The sequence below is a fragment of the Elephantulus edwardii genome, unplaced genomic scaffold (genome assembly GCF_000299155.1).
Source record: "Elephantulus edwardii isolate Elephantulus edwardi_28Jun2011 unplaced genomic scaffold, EleEdw1.0 scaffold00106, whole genome shotgun sequence".
Lineage (NCBI taxonomy): Eukaryota > Metazoa > Chordata > Mammalia > Macroscelidea > Macroscelididae > Elephantulus > Elephantulus edwardii.
In genome coordinates, this window is record NW_006399856.1 from 3,819,112 (window position 1) to 3,842,337 (window position 23,226).

General features: G+C 41.5%; 1 protein-coding gene across 1 annotated transcript in view; it reads left to right on the forward strand.

Annotated features, from left to right (window-relative positions):
* The first annotated feature begins 3,498 nt into the window (after window positions 1-3,498).
* PECR (peroxisomal trans-2-enoyl-CoA reductase) overlaps window positions 3,499-23,226 on the forward strand; it is a 21,398-nt gene continuing 1,670 nt past the window's right edge. The window contains exons 1-7 of the mRNA XM_006891953.1: window positions 3,499-3,622; window positions 5,220-5,353; window positions 6,879-7,044; window positions 9,115-9,196; window positions 11,513-11,609; window positions 15,163-15,270; window positions 22,068-22,179. Of these exons, the coding sequence (XP_006892015.1) occupies window positions 3,499-3,622; window positions 5,220-5,353; window positions 6,879-7,044; window positions 9,115-9,196; window positions 11,513-11,609; window positions 15,163-15,270; window positions 22,068-22,179 (823 nt within the window). The remainder of the gene's footprint in view (window positions 3,623-5,219; window positions 5,354-6,878; window positions 7,045-9,114; window positions 9,197-11,512; window positions 11,610-15,162; window positions 15,271-22,067; window positions 22,180-23,226) is intronic.

Below are 23,226 nucleotides of genomic sequence, written 5' to 3' on the forward strand. Positions count from 1 at the left end.
AAAGAGAATTGATGCCTTTGAGCTGTGGTGCTGGAGAAGAGTGTTGAATATACCATGGACTGCTAGGAGAACAAACAGGTTTGTCCTGGAGAGGGTGAAAACAGAATGTTCCCTGGAGGATTCTGAAGCTTCGTCTGACATACTTTGGGCATGTTGCAAGGAGGGACTGATCCTTGGAGAGGGACATCATGTTTGGCAGAGTGGGGGCGGGCAGCGAAGGAGAGGAAAACCTCCCATGAGATGGATCAATTCTGTGACTGGAGCGGTGGGAATAAGTGCGTTTGAGATCGCTATGCTGGCACAGGATAGAACAGCATTGAAAGCTCTTGTACACAGGGTCACTCTGAGTCCCAAATGACTCGACTGCACATGACAACAACATGGGATATTCAGATTCTTCTCTGACACAACGTCTCTGAAAGGCATCATCATCTTCTATCATCCTTGTTCATTGTCAGCCTTTCAGTATGCATAGGAAGTGTTGGAAAAGACCATGGCCTGAATCAGGCACATCTTGGTCCGCAAGGTGACATCGTTGCTCCTCAGCAATTTAGAGAGATAGCTGACTTCAGAATTTCCTAATGCAAGACATCTTCTGACTCATGTAAAATGCTGTAACAGTTAATTGCAGAGAGAACATGGAGGATTTAACAAGGGCTAGTAAACAGAAGAGTTTATTCTCTCAGGCATATAGTGGAAGGGAGAAAGCATGGCAAAAGTGAATAAGGTCATATCAGTGTAGGAAGCATGTAAATCGAGGTGAGCTAGTGAGTCCGGTAAGATCTGCAGTCCAGTCTCTACTAGCTGCTCCTAGAAAAAAGATTAAAGAAACTGTCACCCATCAAGGTTAAAGGAACTGTCTTTTGGAGAGGCAGCTTTTTAAGGACTCCAGGCCCTTGCAAGACTTTAAAATGGAGTTAAGGTTATGCTTTTAGACTGATCTATTTGCGCATCTCCCGAGTTCCTGGGATATTAGGCTTTTATACAGCCGACAACTAGCCTAAGGAGTTGGACCTAAAGATGGACAATCTCCACCTATACAGTTTACAGCCTCTGAAAACCTGCTGAAAGGTCTATTATGAGTTGGTTCTGGCTTGACAGGAATGAGTTGAACATATGTGAGTCCTTTGTAAATCTACCTAGAGAAGAAAAGTTGAAGAGGTTTCTTGTCTTCTATATTAAGTTTCTGGTGGCCTAATGGGTAAAGAGGCGTGCTGGCAATCCACAGGCCTTCAAAGGTGATTTAAATTTACCCGCTGTCCTGTTGGAGAAAGACAAGCACTATCCTTCCATGTGACTTACAGCTTCTGAAAAACTGCTGCAGGCTTAGCCATGAGTTTGTTCCAACTTGACAACACGAGTTTGAGTTTTCTTGAGTTTAAACAGAAGTGCCTCTTTCTCCATCTTACTCTGGACATGTTATCAGGCACGACTAGTCCCTGGAGAAGGATATCACACCTGGTAAAGCTCAGAGTCAGTGAAAAAGAAGAACTTTAATTAAATACGATGAATTGACACACAATTTTCAGCAGTGGGATCAAACATCCCAGCTATTGCGAGGATGGCACAGGACAGGGCATTGTGTTATTCTGTCTGTTGTGCATAGGGTGGCTATGGGTTGGAATCAATTCAACTGCACCAAATGACAAACTGGAAACTGTTAGTAAAAAAGAGAAAAGGGAAGTGTTTCTACAAAGAGGTCAGAGACGAGCAGAGCAATGGAGAGAGCAGGAGGAAGTGTAACTGGTGAGGAAGAATTGCATCCTTGTGGATGGAGTCCAGTGGAGAAGTGACGGAAGATCCCACACTAACCAGCCCGATTCTCACTTCACTGTGAGAATCCTTACAGAGCTAGGCAGTGAGGTCTGGAGGGAGTTGTGCTGCTAACCCCCAAACCATACTTTTCTGGGGGTTCAAATCCATAAGCAGATCCTTGGGAGAAGGATAGACAGTCTCTTCCTGTGAGGGTCATCTGTGTTGATTCTGACAGGATAGCAATGAGATGAAACAAGATGAGTTAACACTGTGAATTCTAGCTGGTGGGTCTAACAAATGGGTGATTCTCCCCCCTCCAGTTATTTTAATAGTTTTCAGGGGGAAAGGCAGCATGATTAGCAATGGATTTTAAAATAGCATCCTACCTAGAGTAAGACGGATGCACCTGTTACAACCCTAGAGCTGCCAACTTTTCAGAAGTTCTGATCCTTCAGGGGCTATTTTAACTGGTGAGTCCAGAAGCTGAAGGAGCTCTGGTGGCTTAGAGGGAAGGAATTGCACTGCCAGCACAAAAGTACGCCGTTCAAATCATCAACAACAGATTATGTTTGGGAGCTCTGGTGTCCCAGTGATGAGAAGCTGCACTGCCATCCCAAAGGTACTAGGTTCGAATTCACCAGCTGCTTATGGGAGAAGGATGGGCAGTCTCCTTCTGTGCGATTTACTGCCTCTGAAAAGCCGCTGGAGGGCCAGCTATAGGTCTGTTCTGACCCCATGACATAGTACAAGAAGTTCAAATGCTGTCTTAATCTGGTGGTTTGAGCATGATAAACAATTGGAAAGAAAACCCAAACACTAAATCATTGTTACTGGGCAGCAAAGCAGGGAAATGTTTCCATCCTCCACAGGCTCGATCGCCTGCAGCAGGAATTAACAGGCCTCCAGATTGGCATGTACAGAAATGCCCTTGCAGGAAGCGTACACACGTCCCTCAAGGAAGGGGCTTCTTGGGACTCATTAATCATCACGCAGCCAGGCTGAAATCGGGCAGTTCACAAGTCTGGTAAGCATAGCTTCTTCCCATCATTCCTGGATAGAAAGAAAATGAAGGGCAAGTAGGGCTGGTTTATTTAACAATCATTTATAATCTTTGCCCAGTGGATAACTGCAACTGTAGCTCCCAATTCCACCTTCAGGCTCATGCCAACCATGAATGAATTGGTCTGGAAGCCAGATTTCTCACCCATCAGTTAAGGATGTCCGTTTCCCCTTTGCCAGCCAGCTACACACTGTAGCCAGAGCCCCGCCCGCTTCGCCTGTCATCTGCTGCAGGAGGTGCAGCCAAGAGCTCCAAAGACGCATCCTCTCTCCTCACAGGCACAGTGAGAAGAGAAATTGGATTAATCGAGGAAATGATCACATTGTGCATTGAATTTTCAAAACAGCGAACATCTCCACTTTAAAAACACATTTCCCCTTTTAAAAAAATGAGCATTTTAAAGAAAACAAATGAGAAGTCTCACCCACACACACGTGCCTGGGGACCTGAGCTGGAGGAGGACGCACACGGTCAGGGTACAGATGCCAGGGAGCTGTCCTGCAGGGAGAAGCAGAGGGCGGGACCGAGCGGCTGGGCCCAGAGACAGGGCGGGGCCTGGCCCAGGGGCGGGGCCAGAGACGGGGCGGGGTCGGGCTGCGGGGCGGGGCGGGGCCTGGGTCACCTGGCCGGGCCTACTGTCCTGAAGTTCTTCACAACTGGGAGTGCTTTGTCCTTCGGTGGCCATGACTGCTGTGATTAAGAGCAAGAGCTACTTGGCGGCCGATTTGCTACAGGGCCAAGTGGCCATCGTCACCGGCGGGGGCACCGGCATCGGAAAGGCCATAACGACTGAACTCCTGCACCTGGGTGCGTGAGCAGGTCCCCTGGGAGAATATATGGAGGCCACCTTGAGATTTGATGGGACAGTGAAGACCCTGGCGGGGGTATCTTGGGGTCAGGAGTTAGGGAGCCAGGACTGAGACTGGGCGAGTCTGGACTTGCAAACGTGTATGGAGATGAGGACGTTAAAACAGAGAAAGAGGGGAAAGGGGTTCTCGCTAAGACATTGCTGGCATCAGTTAGATGATAATTAACTGATTAGAAACTAAAGGGAGCACTTAGTGCCAAAGGTTTTGTTGTTCCCAAGGCGGAGATAGAGAAATCTGTGGAAGCATGCCATGGGAAAGAATTTGTATTTAACATTAATCCACTGTTCTGCATATAATATTGCCTAATATCAGTGATTAAGAAACATGAAAAGAGGTCATTTAACTGGAAAAGGTTGTCACCGAATTGAGAGACTCTGAGGCTCCTGTTCACATATTCTATCACTGGGCCACCAGAGCTCCCCATATATGATTAAGGGATATAAAAAGCCTTCAAAATGTATGACAAAAGCCCTTATTATATATAGAGCTCTCACAGAGAAATAATCCAACATCTAGGCGTACTTTTGTTGTTTTTTTTTTTTTAGATTTACAAGCAATTTATTATCTTTATTTTCCATATGTGTTGACTTTTTAAAGAATTTTTTAAAAATTTTATTTTATTAATTTTAATGAACATTTTAGAGAGATTTTGGATTTCCATTCATTCATTGTTGCACTTTTCTCCCTGCCCAGCCCTCCCCCGCAGTTCACTCCTCTCTTTGAAAAGTGAAAGAAAAATTCTTTCATTGGTATACAATCCCGCACTCTCAACCGCCACCGCCCCAAGTACACTCCACTATGCAACCTTAATTCTGGACTCTGTGATAACCATAATACCCTATCATATATCACTTTTAAATTGTTCTCTCCCTCATCTGTTTCATACATTATCTGCAGTATATATTATTTATCCAGTTTTTCTCAGTCTTACCCCAACCCCGATGTCAGTCCCATTCTACAGCAGTGGCACCATGCAGTATTTGTCCTTTTGTGACTGAGACACTTCACTCAGCATAATGTCCTCCAGAGTCACCTATTTTGAATCATATTTAATGAGTTCCTTGTTTTTCAATGCAGCGTAGTAGTATTCCGTTGTGTGAGTATACTAGAGCTTCTCTCTCCATTCGTTTGTTGATGGGCACTTAGGTTGTTTCCAACTCTTTGCTATTGTGAACAAAGCCACGATAAACATGGGTGTGCAACTTATCCATTATTTTAATAGAAACCCAAGAACCATTTTCGAAACATGTATGTTGTTGGAAATGGTTGTTGTTGTGTCGAGTTGGAACGGACCCAAACCCTCCAGTGGGTGGATTTTCCGAGGTATTTATCTCACGGGAGGAGATCATCCATCCACCTTTCTCCTTCGCCAACTAACAAAGTGTAGTTGTTAATTTATTTAGATAGATAGATAGATAAAGATAGATTGATTAGCAAGTTAACATCTCAAAGATGGGACAGACTTTCCACCCCGGAAAGTAAATTTGGAGGCAGCCCAAAGCGTATTTATTGCTCTCTGGTTCTTTTCCCCTCAGGATGTAATGTGGTCATTGCATCTCGTAAATTTGACAGATTAAAACTGACTGCAGATGAACTCAATGCCAGCCTGCCTTCCAACAGCCAGGCTCGAGTCACTCCTATCCAATGCAACATCCGTAAGGAAGAGGAGGTAAAAAAAAAAAATCTGTAGTAATGAAAATCTATTTTGTTCCATTTGCTCATCCATTTTAAAACACAGGAGTCTCTCCCTACCCAGACTTTCATGTTCTTCCAGGGTAGCTGGCTAACTCTAGAAATAGAATTTGTGGAGGAGACTGTGGAACAAATAGGTTATGGGATTGAAAAACCCTACAGAAGGGCAGGGTGGAAGTGGGATACAGAAGCCAAGCAAGGATGCCCTCCCGTAGACACTATTTTACCCTCTTTATTTCTTTTTGCTATTTATATTTTAACTTTTATATTTCATTAACCTCTGAAAAATCCGCATAATCCTCGCAAGTCAAGTCAGCACAGAATCTTCATATATCGTATCTTGTCATCACCAACACTTGCTTTTTGACTCTGATTTTTCTTTGTCTTGGCCTCTGCCCCTCTGACTTTTCTTGTGGTCTCGCATTTCTTGCTCCGCTGCCTGAGGTCAGACAAACTGCCTCACAAGTCCAGATTTGGGTTCATTTTTCTTTGCACAGACTAATTAAATGTAAGTCATGTGGACATCAGTATTCCCGCCACCATCAAAATGGGTTCAGAATCCAAACTCAAAGATGGCATCTGGCGGGAACAGAGTACATCTTGCCTAGTTTTTCATGAATTTTCTTTTTCGGCACTATTGCCTTCTCAGGTGAAGGACATCAGTGTCCATTTGCTTTTACTGGAGTGTAAAAACTGTTCAGAAGCTTTCTGGTCCAAATGTTTTTTTGATCTTATTGTTAGATGCCATCAAGTAGGAACCGACTCATCGCAGACCCTGCAGTATGTTTTCAGAGGAGATTGCCCATCAGTCATTCTCAGAGCAGCCAGTGGATTTGAACTGCATGCCTCTGTGTTGGCAGTGCAGCTCCTTATCCCTAGGCTACCAGAACCATACCTGATCCAGGTAGTTAGAACATAACTCATGCTGGCAGTTACTTGTTAGCCAACCGAGGACGACAAGAACTGTGTAGATTTTGAATGTTGTTACTGGGTTGCTATGGGTTGTCTACAACTCTATGGCACTTAACAACAACAACAACAACAACTATTGACTGTTGGATGGATTCAGACAATGATGCCCAGTGTGCAGAGTGGAATTACCACACAGGGTTTTCAAGGTTGTGACTTTGCTGCAGGAAGTTGCCAGGCTTTCTTCTGAGGTGTCTCTGGGCGAGAACTGCTTTTCAGCAGGTAATGATTTGTGCCACACCTGGACTTCCCTTTGCTTCTTGATGTTCATTTTTGCTTGAGTTTATCACGTTACGCTCTACTCGAGCCACTTAGAGGTGGGTGCAGACCCCTGGGTAGATCTTGTCCTCAAAGTGATGAGTGTAGCTTTACAAGGTGTGCATGCTGGACACCTTATTTTCCTGGGTGCTTCTTACCTTACTCATGCCTGTTTATTGTGGTGGTTAGAGTTAACTGTTCACTTTGAGAGGTTGTGAGCAGTCCATGGAGGAGGTTTGGCTATTAATTGGTTTGCTTCAAATGTTTTTCTTTAGGTGGATAATTTGGTCAAAACTACCTTAGATCGTTATGGTAAGATTAATTTCTTGGTGAACAATGGAGGAGGCCAGTTCCTGTCTACCGCTGAACACATCAGTGCCAAGGGATGGAATGCTGTGGTTGAAACCAACTTGACAGGCACCTTCTATATGTGCAAAGCAGGCAAGTGGGCCGCACAGTGGGGGAAGCCAAGGGGTCTTTTTTTTTTTTTTAAGATCTTAGAGTTCTTTAAGGAAACGTTGTTAGGGACTCAGAATTCTTCCAGCGCCAATGTTTACTTCTCTGATTTTTCTAATAACACACATACGAGAATGTAAAGTGGCACATTGATTTGGCAGTGTTTGCAAAATATAGATATTCTTTGATCTTATCATCCTTTTTCTAGTAATCTGTCATGAGAAAAATCTGTCTGTATCAAGATGTGTACTGAGATCTAGTTATTAAGTCTAAGTTCGCCGAGGAAGGACAGAACCCAGTTCAGGCCAAGAAGGGACATTTTATTGAGGAGAAACTGCTGGGCTGATTCTCAAGCAAAAGACTAGCTGCCACTAAAAGTTAGAGGGACATTTTATATTTTCTTACAAGGGACTTGGGGAAGGGGATGCTTCCTTCAAGAGAGGGAACTGGACTGGGGTCTCAGATAACTATTCCTGGGAAAAGAGGGGTACAGTAGTTTCACAGAGAGAAAAAGCACAGCTGCTGTTTTCTATGACTGGATTCTCTCAGTAGCCATTCTAGGAGAGGAAGAATGGAAGTAAAGGGCTCTGCAGTCCTAATACTAAGATGATCATAAAATTAGAGAAAATTCTTACACTTATTTTGCTTTTAAGAAGTGAATGGACCAGTTACATCAATTGTAAGGACCAATTTGTTAACTCAGATATTCATTCAGTCAGATCTTCAGGAATAACACCAGAATAGGACCCTTCTGCTTCCTAAGTAGCAACTTTTAGTTTGTAGGTAAGACTTCGGATTAAAGAATTAGGCAGGAACATTAAACTCTTGAATTTGTGTTTCAAGGATTCCCTCATAAACTACCTATTTTTAGGATGAAAAGATGTAGAAGGAATATAACTCTATCCCAAAGAACTCAAATCTAGCTCTAATGTAGAGTGAGCTTTAGTTTTAGTGCCTCTTAGTCTGCACCAAAAACTCACTCCTGCCAAGCCACTTTCAACTCATAGGGAACTCAGAGCAGAATTGCTACATGGGATTCCCAAGGCCGGAAGTCTTTATGGAAGCAAACTTCCACATCTTTCTCCTTCAGAGGCCTGGTGGGTCTGAACTGCTGCCCTTCCTCTCATTCTTTAACTACCAGGAAACCACCAGGATTCCTTTTCAAGTCAAGACTATATAAACATTCCTACCCTTTCTCTAACTGTATAAAACTCTGTATTGTGATGTAGAACTACACACACACACACACACCCTCTAAATCCAGATACTTAAATAAGAGAACTTTAGTCTTCCTTCTTTACTAGGTCATAAAAAGACCTGGTGAGTGTCTAGGAATAGCATATTAACAAACAAACAAAAGAACCCAATAGGGATCGAACATATTCTGAGTCATGGTAACTCCATATGTGTGAAAGTAGGATCCTCCTTTTTTATGGCATTCAAAGACTGATTTTTCAGAAGTAGATCATAAGACTTGCTTCTGAGTGGGGTGTACCTAAACCCCCACATTTCAGTTGCCAGCCAGTAGCTTAACCTTTTCTGCACCACCACCAGGGGCTTCATTCCAGGTTACTAGTGCAAGTCCCATAATCATTAGAGACCAAAGGTTTTGCTCTCCTGTTTTTGACATGTTAAGAAAAGAAAATGGATATACCTTAAACACGCTAAACAAAAGGAGCTACACACAGAAAAATACTACTAATTTGTGTGGTCCCATGTATAAAATGTTTAAAAAAAGACAAATCCATAGAAATGAAGTTCTTTAGTGCTTGTCAGGGTTTGGAGCAGGCTACAAAAGAGTAAATGGAAACATTTTTGGGGGTTGATAGAAATGGTCAAAAACTGGATTGTGGTGATGGTTGCACGACTTCCTACATTTATTAAAAATAATTATATTGTACACCTGAAGTAGTGGAATTAATGAGGTGTGAATTATACCTCAATAAGGTGTTTCAGAAAAATCAAACATGAAATACTATTTAAAATCTATTGAGTAGACAGGGAGTTAGAGTGCTCAAGACCCAGTTTTATAGGACTGTCATTTACATTTTACAGTTTATAACTCCTGGATGCAGGCACATGGCGGATCTATTGTCAATATCGTTGTCCTTACTAAAAGTGGATTTCCATATGCTGCGTAAGCATTTTTTTTTATATATATTTCCTCCTCGGTTTGGGAGTTTTGCCCTCTCAATGTGTGGCAGTGGGGCAGATGAAATTCCTTGGATCAAGATCATGAATACTTTTCATAAGTTGTGAGCTCAATACTTAGCATTTCTCTTTATTTGATCTTAAATGTGTATTTCGAAAACATTGCTGTTTGGTGTTACCAAGAAAAAAGGTGAAACATGATGACAGAATGCCCAGTTTATTAAGTTTTTAGTATAAATGTGTCCCAAATATTGCATGGGCCATATTATGTAAAATTATTCTGAAATAAAAATGTTTGGTATTTTTCTGAAGTTCAAATTTAACTGAGCCTCCTGAATTTTATCTGTCAGTACAAATCAGGATGTGGCTAACATAGGTGTTGATATTTGGGGCCAATCTCTTCATTAAGGTGTGGAAATGAAACTAATTTGCATGATAATTTGGTTGCCAGTAATAAGTATAAAATACATCTATTCAGTTTTAAACTGGACTGCAAAAATGCTTACTTTTAACAGATAACTCAGACATTTCCCCCAAAATATTTCCGAGATTTTGTACTTCTAATTCATCTCACTGTAAACTTTCCTTCAAGCTTCCCAGTACTCATTCAGTTGCATTGGGTAGGAATAAAATTTGAACAGGCTTAATAATCTAGGACAGATTTCTCAGTGCAGTTTCTGGACCAGCAGTGCTGGAATCACCTGGGGACTTAGAAAGACAGATTCACCAGCCCCACTCCAGACTGGCTGCATCAGAAATTCTGGAGGTGGGGGTGGGGTGCAAGAAAGACCAATTCCTCAGCCCCACTCTGGACTGACAGCATGAGAAATTCTGGAGGTGGGGCGCAGCAGCCCAGGTTTGCAAGTCGTTCTGGTCTTTTTGGTGCATGTAGAACCACATGATGCTGTCAAGGATCTACCTGTCAGTTTTCCTTGCCTTGAATTCGTCTTCACTTTCAAGTGGCTTCTGTCCTTATGTGGCAAAGAAGGAACTAGCAGTAGTCAGAGATCTGCACTCCAGTTGATAACAAAATATGTCTCAAAAAGTGCCGGGAGATGCCCAGGTGGGCAGGAGCCAGAGTCCCAGTGAAATCCCGGAAGAGAACTCTCATGTTCCGATGTACTCTGTTCCTAGCCATCAGCCCAGTATTGTGGCCATGGGCTTGCTCTGTCATACACAGGCAGCTGGGGACTATGGGACTGTGGTGAAATCTTAACAAGATCACGTATTGGCAGTGGATCACTGAAGTCCAGCCTACTCTTGCTTGGGAGAACTTAAAGGGGAACAAAGGAATTATGGGGTAATTTTCCCCCTTCTGTCAGGATCACACTAGTAGCTTTTTTGGGGAGTGAGAGCAGTGTCTGCTCCCAGGACATTCCCTGCCTCAGTATAACACAGATGCTGTTTTTAAAAAGGTACGTGAGTGCTTGTGAGGAAAGTCACCTTTCCTTGCTATATGCTAGAAAAGGAATGATCCATCCCAGTCCAGGTGAAGCGTGAATATTGAGATCCTCCATGCAGCAGAATGGTTGGTTCCATTAGGTCAATCGGGAGAACAAAGTAGCCAGTCCATCTGATGGATGGACCCATGCCAAGTACCAGTAGATGGGTCCACTTCTCAGCACGAGGTCCTGAAGCGCTCGGAGGACATGCCGCTTTGTTTTACCATCAGCCACAGTACATGCGCTTCTGGAACCTGTGACGTCACCAGTATAATGATTGGAGGGCTATTCAGAGCTCTAAGATTGGCATGCAGGCAGAAGGCACAGAGGAGACCTATGTTACCAATCTCAAAGCCTTTATAGGCTTGTGTTTGTTAATAAGGCAGATTTTAGGTAGAATGTATCCCGAGTCAATTTCTTCTGAGAAATAAAAAAGAGATTAAATTAGCCAGCAGAGAGAGATGGGGAAAGGCTGTTACCAAGCCAGATGGAGACTTCGAAGCAACCAGGACATAAAAGCTGAATGACAAAAAGTCCTTCCTCCCAAACTCACAAAGGAAGTCTCCCCTGGATTTTTCTTTCTAACTTTCTAAACATTGAGAGAAGACATTTCTGTTTGTTACAACTCTCTGTTTGTGGTATAGTTGTTGTAGCAGCATTAGGTAACTGAGGCACTTGGTTTGACTCTAATATTGAAGGGTCTGGTTCTATCCTTATTTTTTAGACACGGACTCAACAAGATACAGACTTATAAGAATGCTCTACAGGCTCTGTCTGGTTATTGGCACACGTGTCAATTTATGTAAAGAAGAGAAATATTGACCAGAAGCTGATGGTAATGTTTGTTTTCTTTTTAAAAGCCATAGTGGAGCTGCAAGAGCAGGAGTTTGCAATCTCACCAAGACCTTGTCCTTGGAATGGGCCAGCAGTGGAGTACGACTCAACTGTGTTGCGCCTGTAGGTAAACCATGTGAAAACTGTTGAAAATTGTGCTTTTTCTAAACCCATTTGTGTTTCTGATAGTTTTTTCTTGTATGCATATATGTTGCTGTTGTTGTTGTGTACTGCGGGGTTCGGAACTGGCTCATAGCTGAGCACCCAACAGGGTTGGTTTCAGAGGCAGTAAATCGCACAGAAGTAAATGGCCCATCCTCCTCTTCAGAGCAGTTGGTGGATTTGAACCACACACCCCCTTCCCCCCTTTGGAATTGCAGTGCAACCTGAGTTGTATGTTAAAATGATGTTAATTTTTTAAAGTGCTGATGTATAAGCTTTACTCCAAAGTACAGAGTCTAGAGGTCTTCATTTTCAGGTGCTCCCTACAAAAGTACAATTCTCAGTAAATGTTTAGAAACACTGCTTAGTGAGTTTTTCGAGTTTACTTTTTCTTTGTAAATCATTAATCTTCTTCTAAATTGAGTTCTAGAAAAACATGTCCTCGTTAAAGCTCACCTAGAAATGAAATGTATCTGAAATATTAAGAAAATGATAGAAAAAAATTTACAACAAAATCAAGCTCAAAAACTATCAATTTTTTTTTTTTTAAACTATCAATTTTTTAAAAAATTGTAGCTTGAGCTTCCTTGGGCATTACTGGCCATATACTTCTAAAGGGACTTTAAATATCTCGTTCATCCAGCAAAACTTGACCTAACTTCTGCTTTCTTTGTAATGTCAGTGCAATGATAGCAGTTATCATTCCACTCAGACTGTGTAGCATCCATGTGTATGTTATTTCTCTTTGAGCAGTATGTATGATACCGTTTTCCGTGCTGCTCCAGGAGAACTAAGCAAGTCTGATGAGAAGTCAGTAGTGAAATCTAATCTCTGACTTTGTTAGAGGGATCACAGAGCTCTGGAAGTGTAAGACTTCATAGTCTTCAAACCTCCAGAAGTGACGTTATTGTTTTGAGGCACCATTAAGTCAGAGTTGAGTCCATAGTGGCCTTGTATGGCCCAGCTCAGTCCTGTAGCATCCCTCCCGGTCAGCACAGTGCCTGAGCCCATGGTGTTAACTTCTGTGTTAATTGGTCTTGTTGGAGGTCATCTTCATTTCCACTGATCCTCTAGCAACTATGATGTCTTTCTCAGGCTCTGCCTCGCCTGGTAACATAGCAAGAGGATGTGAAATCAAGTCTTCCCCTTCCGGCTTCTATGAAACACTCTGTTTTTACTACTTCCAGCACAGTTCGTTCTTTTGACAGCCCACTGTGTCTTTGCCAATGGCATAATCCAAAGGCATCGGTTCTTCTTCAGTGTTCTTTTTTTTTATTTTTTTTCCCTTCTTTTTTTTTCTCTTCAGTGTTCTTATCCACATTTTATGAAAATTCTTATAGAACACATGAGATTCCATTCTTAATGTTTATATTTTGGAATACTGGCTTTCTTGAAAACCTTTAATGGTACATTACAATTATAAGTACAATTTTAGTTCATGTTTCTCTTCTAGAGATTTTTTTCTGGTTTAATATCTAAACCTTAATTTGTCTAGAATATTTAAAACTTTAAATATAAAAAGTCCTGGTGGCACAGTGCATAATACCTTGAGTTGCTAACCCAAAGGTCAGCAGTTTGAATCCACCAGTTGCTCCAGAGGACAGAGATGGGAATTCTCTTCCTCTAAGGGTTTGCAGCTATGGAAAACTAATGAAGAGTTGCTATGAGTCAAAATTGATTCAATAGCAGTGATTTTTGCCTGTTTGTTTTACATGAAAGATTAAAAGTCATTTAATTGGAAGCTAGTACATCAAGATAGATGGTAAAGAGATTGAGATTGTTCACAGCTTTAGTTTGCTTGGCTCCACAGTCAACACTCTTGGCACCAGTAACCAGTAAATTAAAAGACATATTGCCATGGGAAAGTCTGTTGTTAGGGACCTCTCCAAAGTACTAAAGAGCAATGGTGTCTCTCTGGAGACTAAGGTGTGTCTGATACAGGCCATGGTCTTTGCGATCGCTTGTTATGCATCAGAGAGTTGGACATTGACTAGGGAGGATAGAAGGAGAATTGATGCCTTTGAGCTGTGGTTCTGGAGAAGAGTATCGAGGGTACCATGGACTGTTAGGAAAACAGATTCATCCTGGAAAGGGTTAAACTGGGTGGTTCCTTGGAGGCAAGGATTCTGAGGCTTCGTCTAACATACTTTGGACATGTTGTAAGGAGGGAGTGGTCCTTGGAGAGGGACATCATGCTTGGGAGGGTGGAGGGACAGTGCAGAAGGGGAAGACCCTCTATGAGGTGGATTGATTCAGTGACTGGGATAATTGGGATGGGAGTGTCAGAGACAGTGCGATTGGCACAAGACAGAGTGGAGTTTAGGGCTGTTGTACATAAGGTCACTATGAGTCGCAAGCGACTCGACGGCACATAACAACAACAACAATAGTACATCTCCCCAATATCATTTGGGGTAATTGATATTTCCAAGTATCTTATCTTACGGCGACATCTTTCTTCTCCCCTTTTCTACATAACCTCTTTGTATTTATGAGCCAATAATAAATAGCTTTTATTATCAAGTAGTGTTCAGGGGTAGTTTTTCCTGGTTTTATGAGCCCTTGAAATTTAGTGAAAAGTAATAAAAGAATTCTTATATAATGCTAGTTTATTTATCTTGGATTGAAATGCTTGTTTGTGATTTCGCTCTAGAGGAAAAGCTAAAACAACATTACCATAGAGCCAGTCTTACTTTGAAAATAAGTCAAATCTCATAATTTCCAGTTAAGAGTATCTCTGATTTCAACAAAAATTATGCCTTTCGTAAGACAAGTCTTTTACACAGAAAATCTAAGGCTGAGTTGTTTGTCAAGGAAGAGGATGTCACAGACTGAACATTCAGTTAAGTTATTTATTGATAGTAGCTGATTGTACTATAATATTAAACAAAATCAGATAAAGGGGTCTGATAACGCAGTGGTTAATTTGCTTATACTGGCCTGCCTATTGAATTTAGTTTATTGAAGGGAGCTCTCAAGGAGCTCTTGTGCTTTAGTGGTAAGGAGTTGTGCTGTCAACTGAAAGGCCTGTGGTTTGAATCCACCAGCTGGTCTGTGGGAGAAAGATGGGCAGTCTTTTCCCATGCAATTTACTGCCTCTGAAAACTCGTTGGAGCATCAGTGATGAGTCGATTCCTATTCAACAGCGCCTCACAACAACAACAACAATAATGACTTTCTGCTAGGGAGAACTGGCAGTGCGATGGCTAAGCCCTCCTTTTCTAAAGCCAGGTTAGAACCTATCCACCTTTGCATGAGAGCAAGATGCCGTGTCTATGTCTGTAAAGGTTACAGCCTGGAAGCTCCAAGAGGCAAGTTTACTTTATCCTTAGGGTCAATCTGAGTGGAAATAAGTTTGACAGCAACAAGTTTAGATTTCTGACATTTGTCAATCATTAGCATCAGTTGTCCTGGATGGATTTCTTAACCGTTAACATTTACTTTTATTTTAAATTGTAATTGAAATTGGAATTAATTTTACTTTATTTTGTTTCTTCTTTCTTTTTAACCATAGGGTGTAATTTATTCCGAGACTGCATTTGCCAACTACGGTGATAGGACAGCAGAACTGTATTCGAGTATTCACCAAATTCCAGCCAAAAGATTTGGAACACCTGAAGAGGTAATGTACATTTCTGGTACTGATTAAAATGATCCTGTTTTATACTTTGGAAGTTTATAGTATTTAGTGTCCTTTTGATATGGTCTGGTTGACAAGTCGAGATGATTTCTCCCACTACCTGCAAACCATTTTCAATATGCGGTGGTTTTGGAGAATATCCTGGTTGTGTTTTGAATAAAAAGTATCTTTACTGTGAACGGAGTAAATCACAACAGATTATTTCTTTAGTTCATTGTACTTTTTAGCTATATTATCTTATTACATGTTACCTGTCAGTAGTTAGGACCCTCTGTGAGTTAGGTATCCATGTTACGATTTCACTAAGGAAGCCAGGTAAAGGTAGAGAAATAGCTTTTCAAGTGTAAACAATCTAAGTTTTAATAAGATACACCTCCACAATAATTGTTGATGAGTGCTGTCGAGTTGACTACCGCTCATAGTGACCCCCTGATTGCTCGATCTGAGCCCTGCCCTATCTTGTCATCTTCTCATCTCTGACATACTCGAGCCTACCATTACGGTCACTTTGTCAGTCCACCTCATTGAGGATGTCCCCCTCCTTCACTGACCCTTCGGCCTTCCCAAGCATGATGCTCTTGTCCAAGGACAAGCCTCTCTTAGCAGGATGCCCAGAATATATGAGACAAGGTTTCACTATCCTTGTCTCCGAGGAACACCCTCATGGTACCTTTCCAAGCCATGCTTATTTGTTCTTTAGGCAGTTTCTGGGATATTCAACGTTCTCCTCCAACACCACAACTCAAAGGCATTGATTCTTCTGTCATCCTTATTCCTTGTCTGATTTTCAGATACATAGCACATGATTGAAAATAGATCATGGCTTGAAGCAGGCACACTTTAGTCTTCAAACTAACATCTTTACTTTTCCACAAAGCTAAATGACAAAATAACAAAAGCTAAACACTCAGAAAGAAAACTATCTCTAAACATTTAAAAAACAACAACAGCAATAAAGATCTTGTTCTAAAGAACAGGAAAAAAAAAACCAAAATATACATATTCTATATTTCTCAATGTATAAAATTGCTCACATGTACGTTCAAGATTGTTAATTCTGTTTTCCATTCATTCAGTTCTTGTACTCTTTTGCCTTTTAAAGATATCTATTTTTAAAAACTTAGTATTAATCTTCTAGATGTCTCTTTGCTCTTCTTTTGAAGTTTTGAATTTCTTTTTTCAATTTATTCTTGTATTTATAAAAAAAAAATCTTCTGGAGTTTGTCTTTCTTCCTTGATTTTGACAGTAGTTTCCTTGAAATTCCTATTCATCTATTGAAAGAACCTAAATAACACTTTATTTACTTATCAATTAGTTCCAATGTCATTTATTCTTCATGTAGGTTTTCTTGCTTTGTATTTTGCTTATGTATTTGGACTGCTTGTTTTGGTGGACTGACAGTGTCTGTTTTCTCTGAGATATTGCAGTTTATTGTGTTTGTATTTAATCGTGGGTTGTGAGTTGGGGTGTATATATAACTCAGGTGTTTGGGGGGTTTTTTTGGTTGTTTTTGTTGTTCTGTTTTTGTTTGTTCCTATAGTTTGTTGTGATATTTCAGAATGTACCAGGTGGTTATACTACTTTGTTTGCTAGTTTGGCCAAATTTTGGTGCTTTCTACCTGTCTTCTGATGAGTCTGATAGAAGAAGGAATGTATGTGCAGATTTCTGCACTGTTCACTCTTGATGAAAAGCAACTGAGGCTGGTTGAGTGTCATCTATTGTGGATAGAGGGTCTAGAAATGGGCAGTGACTCTCACCCGGAAGGTGAGACTGCATGAGACATGGGTGTGTGTGTTTGAAAAGTGTGAGCATGGTTGCTGTCTCCTGCCTAGTGGTGCAAATAAATAAATTACTCAAATGGGAATAAAGAACATGTTTATTTGTTTGCTTTTTAAAAAAGATGCAAAGCAGGGAAAGGAAAATAAAAAACACAACAAACCTCCAAAACAACCCCCAAACAACAATTTCAAGAGAAGGAACATGGAAATAGAAAAACAGGGGACAAAAAAAAAATCTAGGAAAAACTAGGAAGGGAAAGAAAACAGAAAAGGGGAAAGAGACTATTTTTTAAAACAAGAAAAAGAAAGGAAGAAAAAAATAAAAAAAATGAGAAAATAGAAACAGAGATTAAAAGCAAAGAAAGCAAGCTTGGCAGGGGGGTGGTGCCCCTGCAGGGAGAGGAAGTGGTGGGAGCAAGGGTATCGCATCCGGCAATGCGTTACTGCCAGCCTGGAAAGGGACTGGCAGCAGGGCCCTGGTGCCTTGGAGGAGTTTGTGGCAGGTTTGAAAAAGGAGAGTGACAGACTGCCGTATCCCAAAAAATAGTCCCTGCCTGTCTGAAGGGTAACTCAGGGCAGAGCATCTGATCTCCCTGGAAGGTGTTCTTGCCAGCCCAGAAGGAAACCAGGGCAGGTCCCCTAGTCTGGCACCACGTGTTCTGCTGGGGGGAGATGCAGGAAGTACACGCCCAGTTTTCATCAGGCTGAATAAGGGCCCCACAGTGGGGCATGTCTCCACTTGCCATATGGGTGAAGGTGGAGGATAGCTGTACCTCTGGTGACCAGCAAGTGCAGGGAATAAAGGGAAGATCCCCCTTGTCTGGTCTCCAGCTCCTGGTGTGGGCACTGGTGCAGTCTTCAGTGAGTGGAGTTGATAATTAACTTACTTCCCTGAATAGAACGCTGTTTGCTGCTGTTCTGCTATGTCGGGTCAACAAACGATTCACCGCTCCATTTCTCCTTGCTAGCTGTTTTCCCTCAGTTTCTTCTTCTTGGTACCTGACTCACTTCTTTTCATTGCCTTTGAAGACCAGGGTTCTAGGATTATCACTGATATCTTCTGGTTTTTCATATTTTTGTTGTAGATAGAGTAACTTTTCCATCTAATTTGTCATCTTATTAAAGTCCAATGTTAGCAGTGTTACATAGTTTTTACCTAGCACGCCCATGAAAAGGACTCAGATGGACAACTTTTGCTAACCACACTTTGAACTGCTAAGTAATTGCTTCAGAAAATTTGCTTGTGATGGAGAGGGGAGATGGTGGAGTCTAGACTGAATGTAGAATAGAGAAGACAGCACGTATAAGGTAAGATAAAGTTGAGGGCATAAATGGTGATGGGAAAGAATTAGTGGCCAGGAAGGATTTGATGACACAGCAGAGAGAACAGAGGGTGGTCTCCAGAGAGGAGGGCATGAGTGGCTTCTCAGGTAAAGAAGGGCAGCTCCTGCAGGGGAAAAGCTGGCCACAGCATCAGGCTGAAGTTGTTAGAAATGAGACAGCATCTGTGTTGAACTCCTTCCCTCCTGTTCTTTCTCTATACTCCCCTTCAGTAAATCATGTGGGTCTGACTCCCCGCTTGCTTCGTTTCTTGGGAAATGTGACTGAGAAGTGCTGTGAGGTGCATGTGATGATCATCGCACTCATCTTACTAAGCCGGCTACGTGCGATGAACACATTTTCTCAGGGGACCCTAAAGAAATTGTGGGGGATCCGCTGACGTTCCAAGAATGGGACTAGAAGCAGTTACATAACCAAATCTCTGGGAAGAAAGGAACAACCACTAAATCAGGTTTTAGAAACCTAGAAACCAACACAAACACAAGGTTTTGGTTGCACAGACCTATGTCTTTGAGCTGTGGTGTTGGTGAAGGGTACTGAACAGCCCATGGACTGCCAAAAGAACTAACAAGTCTTTCTTGTGGGAACTGCATCCAGGGCGCTCCTTAGATGCAAGGGTGCCAAAACTTGATCTCACATACTTTGGGCATGTTGTTAGGAAGGGCAATTCCTTCGAAAACGACATTATGCTTGGAAAGGTCACTGAAAAGAGAGGAAGAGACTCAGCCACATGCATTGACAGAGTGACTGCAACAACGGACTCAAGTGTGTCAGGAAGGATGAGAACGGCACAGGATAGGACAGATATCTATCGTTTATAGGGTCTCTGGGAGTCTTATTCAAGATGATGGCCCCCAAACACCACCACAACAGTATGCACGTCAGTGCACTTTAGGAACAAGACTTGTTCATCCAGGACCCATTAACACAACCTGGTTCTCCCATTTACACACCTTTGTTCTCTATTTACTTCCATCTCTTTTACTCCCTTAGGATATTTGAATTGACTGCTACTTCCATGGGTACTGAAGGTAGATCCAAGAGAAAGAAAAATCATTGACAACTTCAATCTTTTCTCCATCTATCATGATGTTGTTTATTGGTCCAGGAGTGAAGACTATGTTCTCTTGATGTTGAGATGTAATCCATATTAGAGGCAATAGACCTTCATCTCCTTTATTAAGTACTCTATTAAATCCTCCACTTCCCACAGTCCAGGTTATAGAATCTACATATCACAAGTTCTTGTTGAGGCTCCCTCCGATTCTGATGCCTCATTTTTTCTTCAGATAGTCCAGCTTCTCAGCGTATTCACTCATCTTACACACTGAGTGCCATCGTTGTTAGGTACCACTGAGGTGACTACTCTGTTAGTGACCCTGTGAAACACAGATGTGGACCTTGCTCTATCCCGTGTCATCCTCCTCATCTCTGATGGACTTGAGCTCATTGCTACAGTCTTTGTGTCAGTCAGTCTTGTTGAGAGTCTTCGTTTGTTGGACTATCTACCTTTGCAACGATGATGTCTTTTTCTGAGAACTGGCCCCTGCTAACAATGTATCCAGAGTACGTAAGACAAAGTGTCACCATCCGTTCCGCTAAGTAGCACTCTGGTTGTATTTTCTCCAAGATAGATTTGTTTGTTCTTTTGATAGGGTGAAATGAAACAACCCTGATACACATCGTTTCTACTTTTAAACCGTGTAGCACATTGCTGTTTTGTTCAAACAACTGGTTCTTGGTCCACATACAAATTTTGTATGAACACATTAAGTGTTTTGGGATTCTCATTGCTTTCAGGGTTACTACTCGTAATTTGTCATCATTCACTCAGTTGAATGATTTTGTATACTTATAAGACACAAGTAAACATATTTCTGATATTCTCGGCTTCTAGTCAAGATCCTTCTGTCATCAGCAGTGATAGCTGTCTTGCCATGGTTTCTTCTGAATCCTTCTGAATTTCTAGCAGTTCCCTGTGTATGTACTCTCCATGGTATATTCAGGACTCTTCTTTTACACCACAATTCAAAGGCATTGATTCTTTTTCAGTCTTCTTTATGCATTACTAAGCTTTGAGATGCATTGGAAGCAATTGAAAAGACCGTGTCTTGAACCAAGTGCATCTTAGTCTTTAAGTTTACGTCGTTGCTCTTTAGCACTTTAGAGAGATCCTTGACAGCGGATTTCCCTAATGCAACTCATCTTTTGACTGCTGGTACCATGAGTGTTGATTGTGGGCCCAAGTACAATGAAATCATTGACAACATCAATCTTTTCTCCATCTATCACGATGTCATCTGTTGGTCCAGTGGTGAGGTTTTTGTTTTCTTGATGATGAGATTTTGCCCGTATTGAGGGCTGTGGTCTTTGATCTGCATTAAGTGCTTTAAGCCTTCTTCACATTCTGTAAGGTTGTGTCATCTTCATGATACAGATTGTTGACAAGTCTTCCTCCAATATTCATGCCACATTCTTCTTCCTAAGAGTCCAGCTTCTCCAGTGCTTTGCTGATCAGATAAAGAGAAATGTTACAACTTTGGTGAATACCTTCCCTGATTTTAAACTATTTTAAATTTATTTTGTTTGGATAACTGCTTTTTGTTTTATCTATAGGTTTTGCATGAGCGTAATGAATTCCCATTCTTTTCAATGTCAGCCATGATTTATTATTATCCATATAGTTAAATGCCTTTGCTTAATCACCAAACACAAATAAAGCAATTTCTAGTATTGTCCAGTTTCAGCCAAGATCCTTCTGGCATTAGCAACTGGCCTCTTCTGAATCCAGCTTGAATTTCTGGCAGTTGCCTGTTGATGTACTTACTGTTCCAGTAGTTTTTGAATAATTTTTGGTAAAATTTTCCTTGCATGTAATATTTATGCTTTAAATCATTAGCAATTCTAAAATAAGAGTCTTAGGATCACTGTTTGAGAAACTGCCTGTGCTTAGATTCTCTTTTCATTCAGTGCGTTACTATATTATTCTTTGGTTTTTCAGGTACATGTTCCTGGACTCATCAGTGATCTCCCTGATATCTTAGCTGAGGCAGTGGGATTCTGAAGTCCCTCTTACAGAAAGCTCCTATTGTCTGTGTGGGCTTTGTTATGATAGGACAATGGGTAGAACAAAGCAGAATGCTGGTTTATTAAGATACAGACATCACAGAGATCAAAATATAAGACACGCACAAGGCACATGGTTTGAGGCCACCGGCTGCTCCATGGGAGAAGGATGACCAGTCTCCTCCTGTGTGATTAACTGCCTCTGAAAACCCACTGGAGGGTCAGCTATGGGTTGGTTCTGACCTGATGGTACACAAGAACAACAAGTGAAGAAAAGTGGGGCTGAGGTGGGCAGTGGAAGGAACTGAACTCTTTGAAATGCATGCACACTTGGCTCACATTGGGTGGTTTATTCAGCATTGATAAAGGCTTCCCCTTCCCCTCTTGTCCTCTGTACCCCAGACACATAACTGATTGTAATGATGCTCAAATAGTAGAAGACCTTATCTGTGTACTGTCACATTCCGGTAAATACATATTATGCTGTAGTCACACGTCTTGAGAGATGTGTCTTTGTTTATGAACACAAAGCAGGGACAACTGGGGGCACATGCTTTTGTCTATGCATTTATCTATGTATTTCTGTTTACAGGTCTCATCCATGGTCTGCTTCTTGCTGTCCCCTGCAGCTTCCTTCATCACTGGACAGGTTGTGGAAGTGGATGGCGGCCAGTCTATGTATATTAACTCATTCTGGGTACCAGGTGAGCAGCCCAGAAGAGATAAGTAGCTATCTATTTGATGATTCTTCGTGTTCAGGTCTTCAGAATTTTTTTAAGTAATTGCTTGAGAGAGTGATGTCTTTTATCTTTTTTTCTTTTCTTAAAAGAATATCCAAGTGTATAAAATGTTGACCATCATGATAATGATTTCTAAAGATAATGCTCTTTCCAAACCCAAACCCATGTCCAGTTTCTGTAGAGGTGATGCTGAGTCCTCGCAGCCCCGGAGGGCAGAGTGGGACTTGCCCACAGGGCGGCTCAGGCTACAGTTCCACTGGGACAGGTGCTTCATATGTCTCTCACAGAGCACTAGTTAACTTTGAACTGCCAACTTTTTAGCTACTAGTCTAATTCTTTTATTTTTATTATTTTTGTTTATTTTTAATTTTTATACAGAGTCTGGTCATTCAATATATTGTTGTTGTTGTTATGTGCCGTTGAGTCGTTTGCAACGAACAGACAAAAAAAGCAAAGCATACTATTTAAGTATGCAATTTATTCTTCTGGAGGAATTCCTGGTACTCAGGACAAGCATAAGATAATAACAGCAAAGATTGCAACTTTTAGAAGTAAAGTATGAAATAAGTGTGGTTTCTAGAAGGAAAAACAGAAAACAAACCTTTTAACCAGTAATAAAGTTGGATTGTTCTTAAGTGCCTACTGTTCTAGTAAGAATTTGGAATTAGCTTCCCCTGGAGATGTACACAGTCAAGCAGGTATTTGCTTTTAAGATCTGTCGAGAGTAAAACACTCTGCTCTTCTTATGAGAATCAAAAGCAAGATTGTGGTCCTTGAACAATCACAGGAAAGAGCAGTGGAAATCAAATGTCATGTTTACATTGCAAATGTAATGTAAAATCTACCTGTTTAAACTACGTCTGAGGATATTGATTCAGTGACTGGGGTAATCGGGATGGGTATATAGGAGACAGTGCGATTGGCACAGGACAGAGCGGAGTTTAGGGCTGTTGTACATAGGGTCGCTATGAGTCGCAGGCGGCTCGACGGCACATAACAATAACAACAACA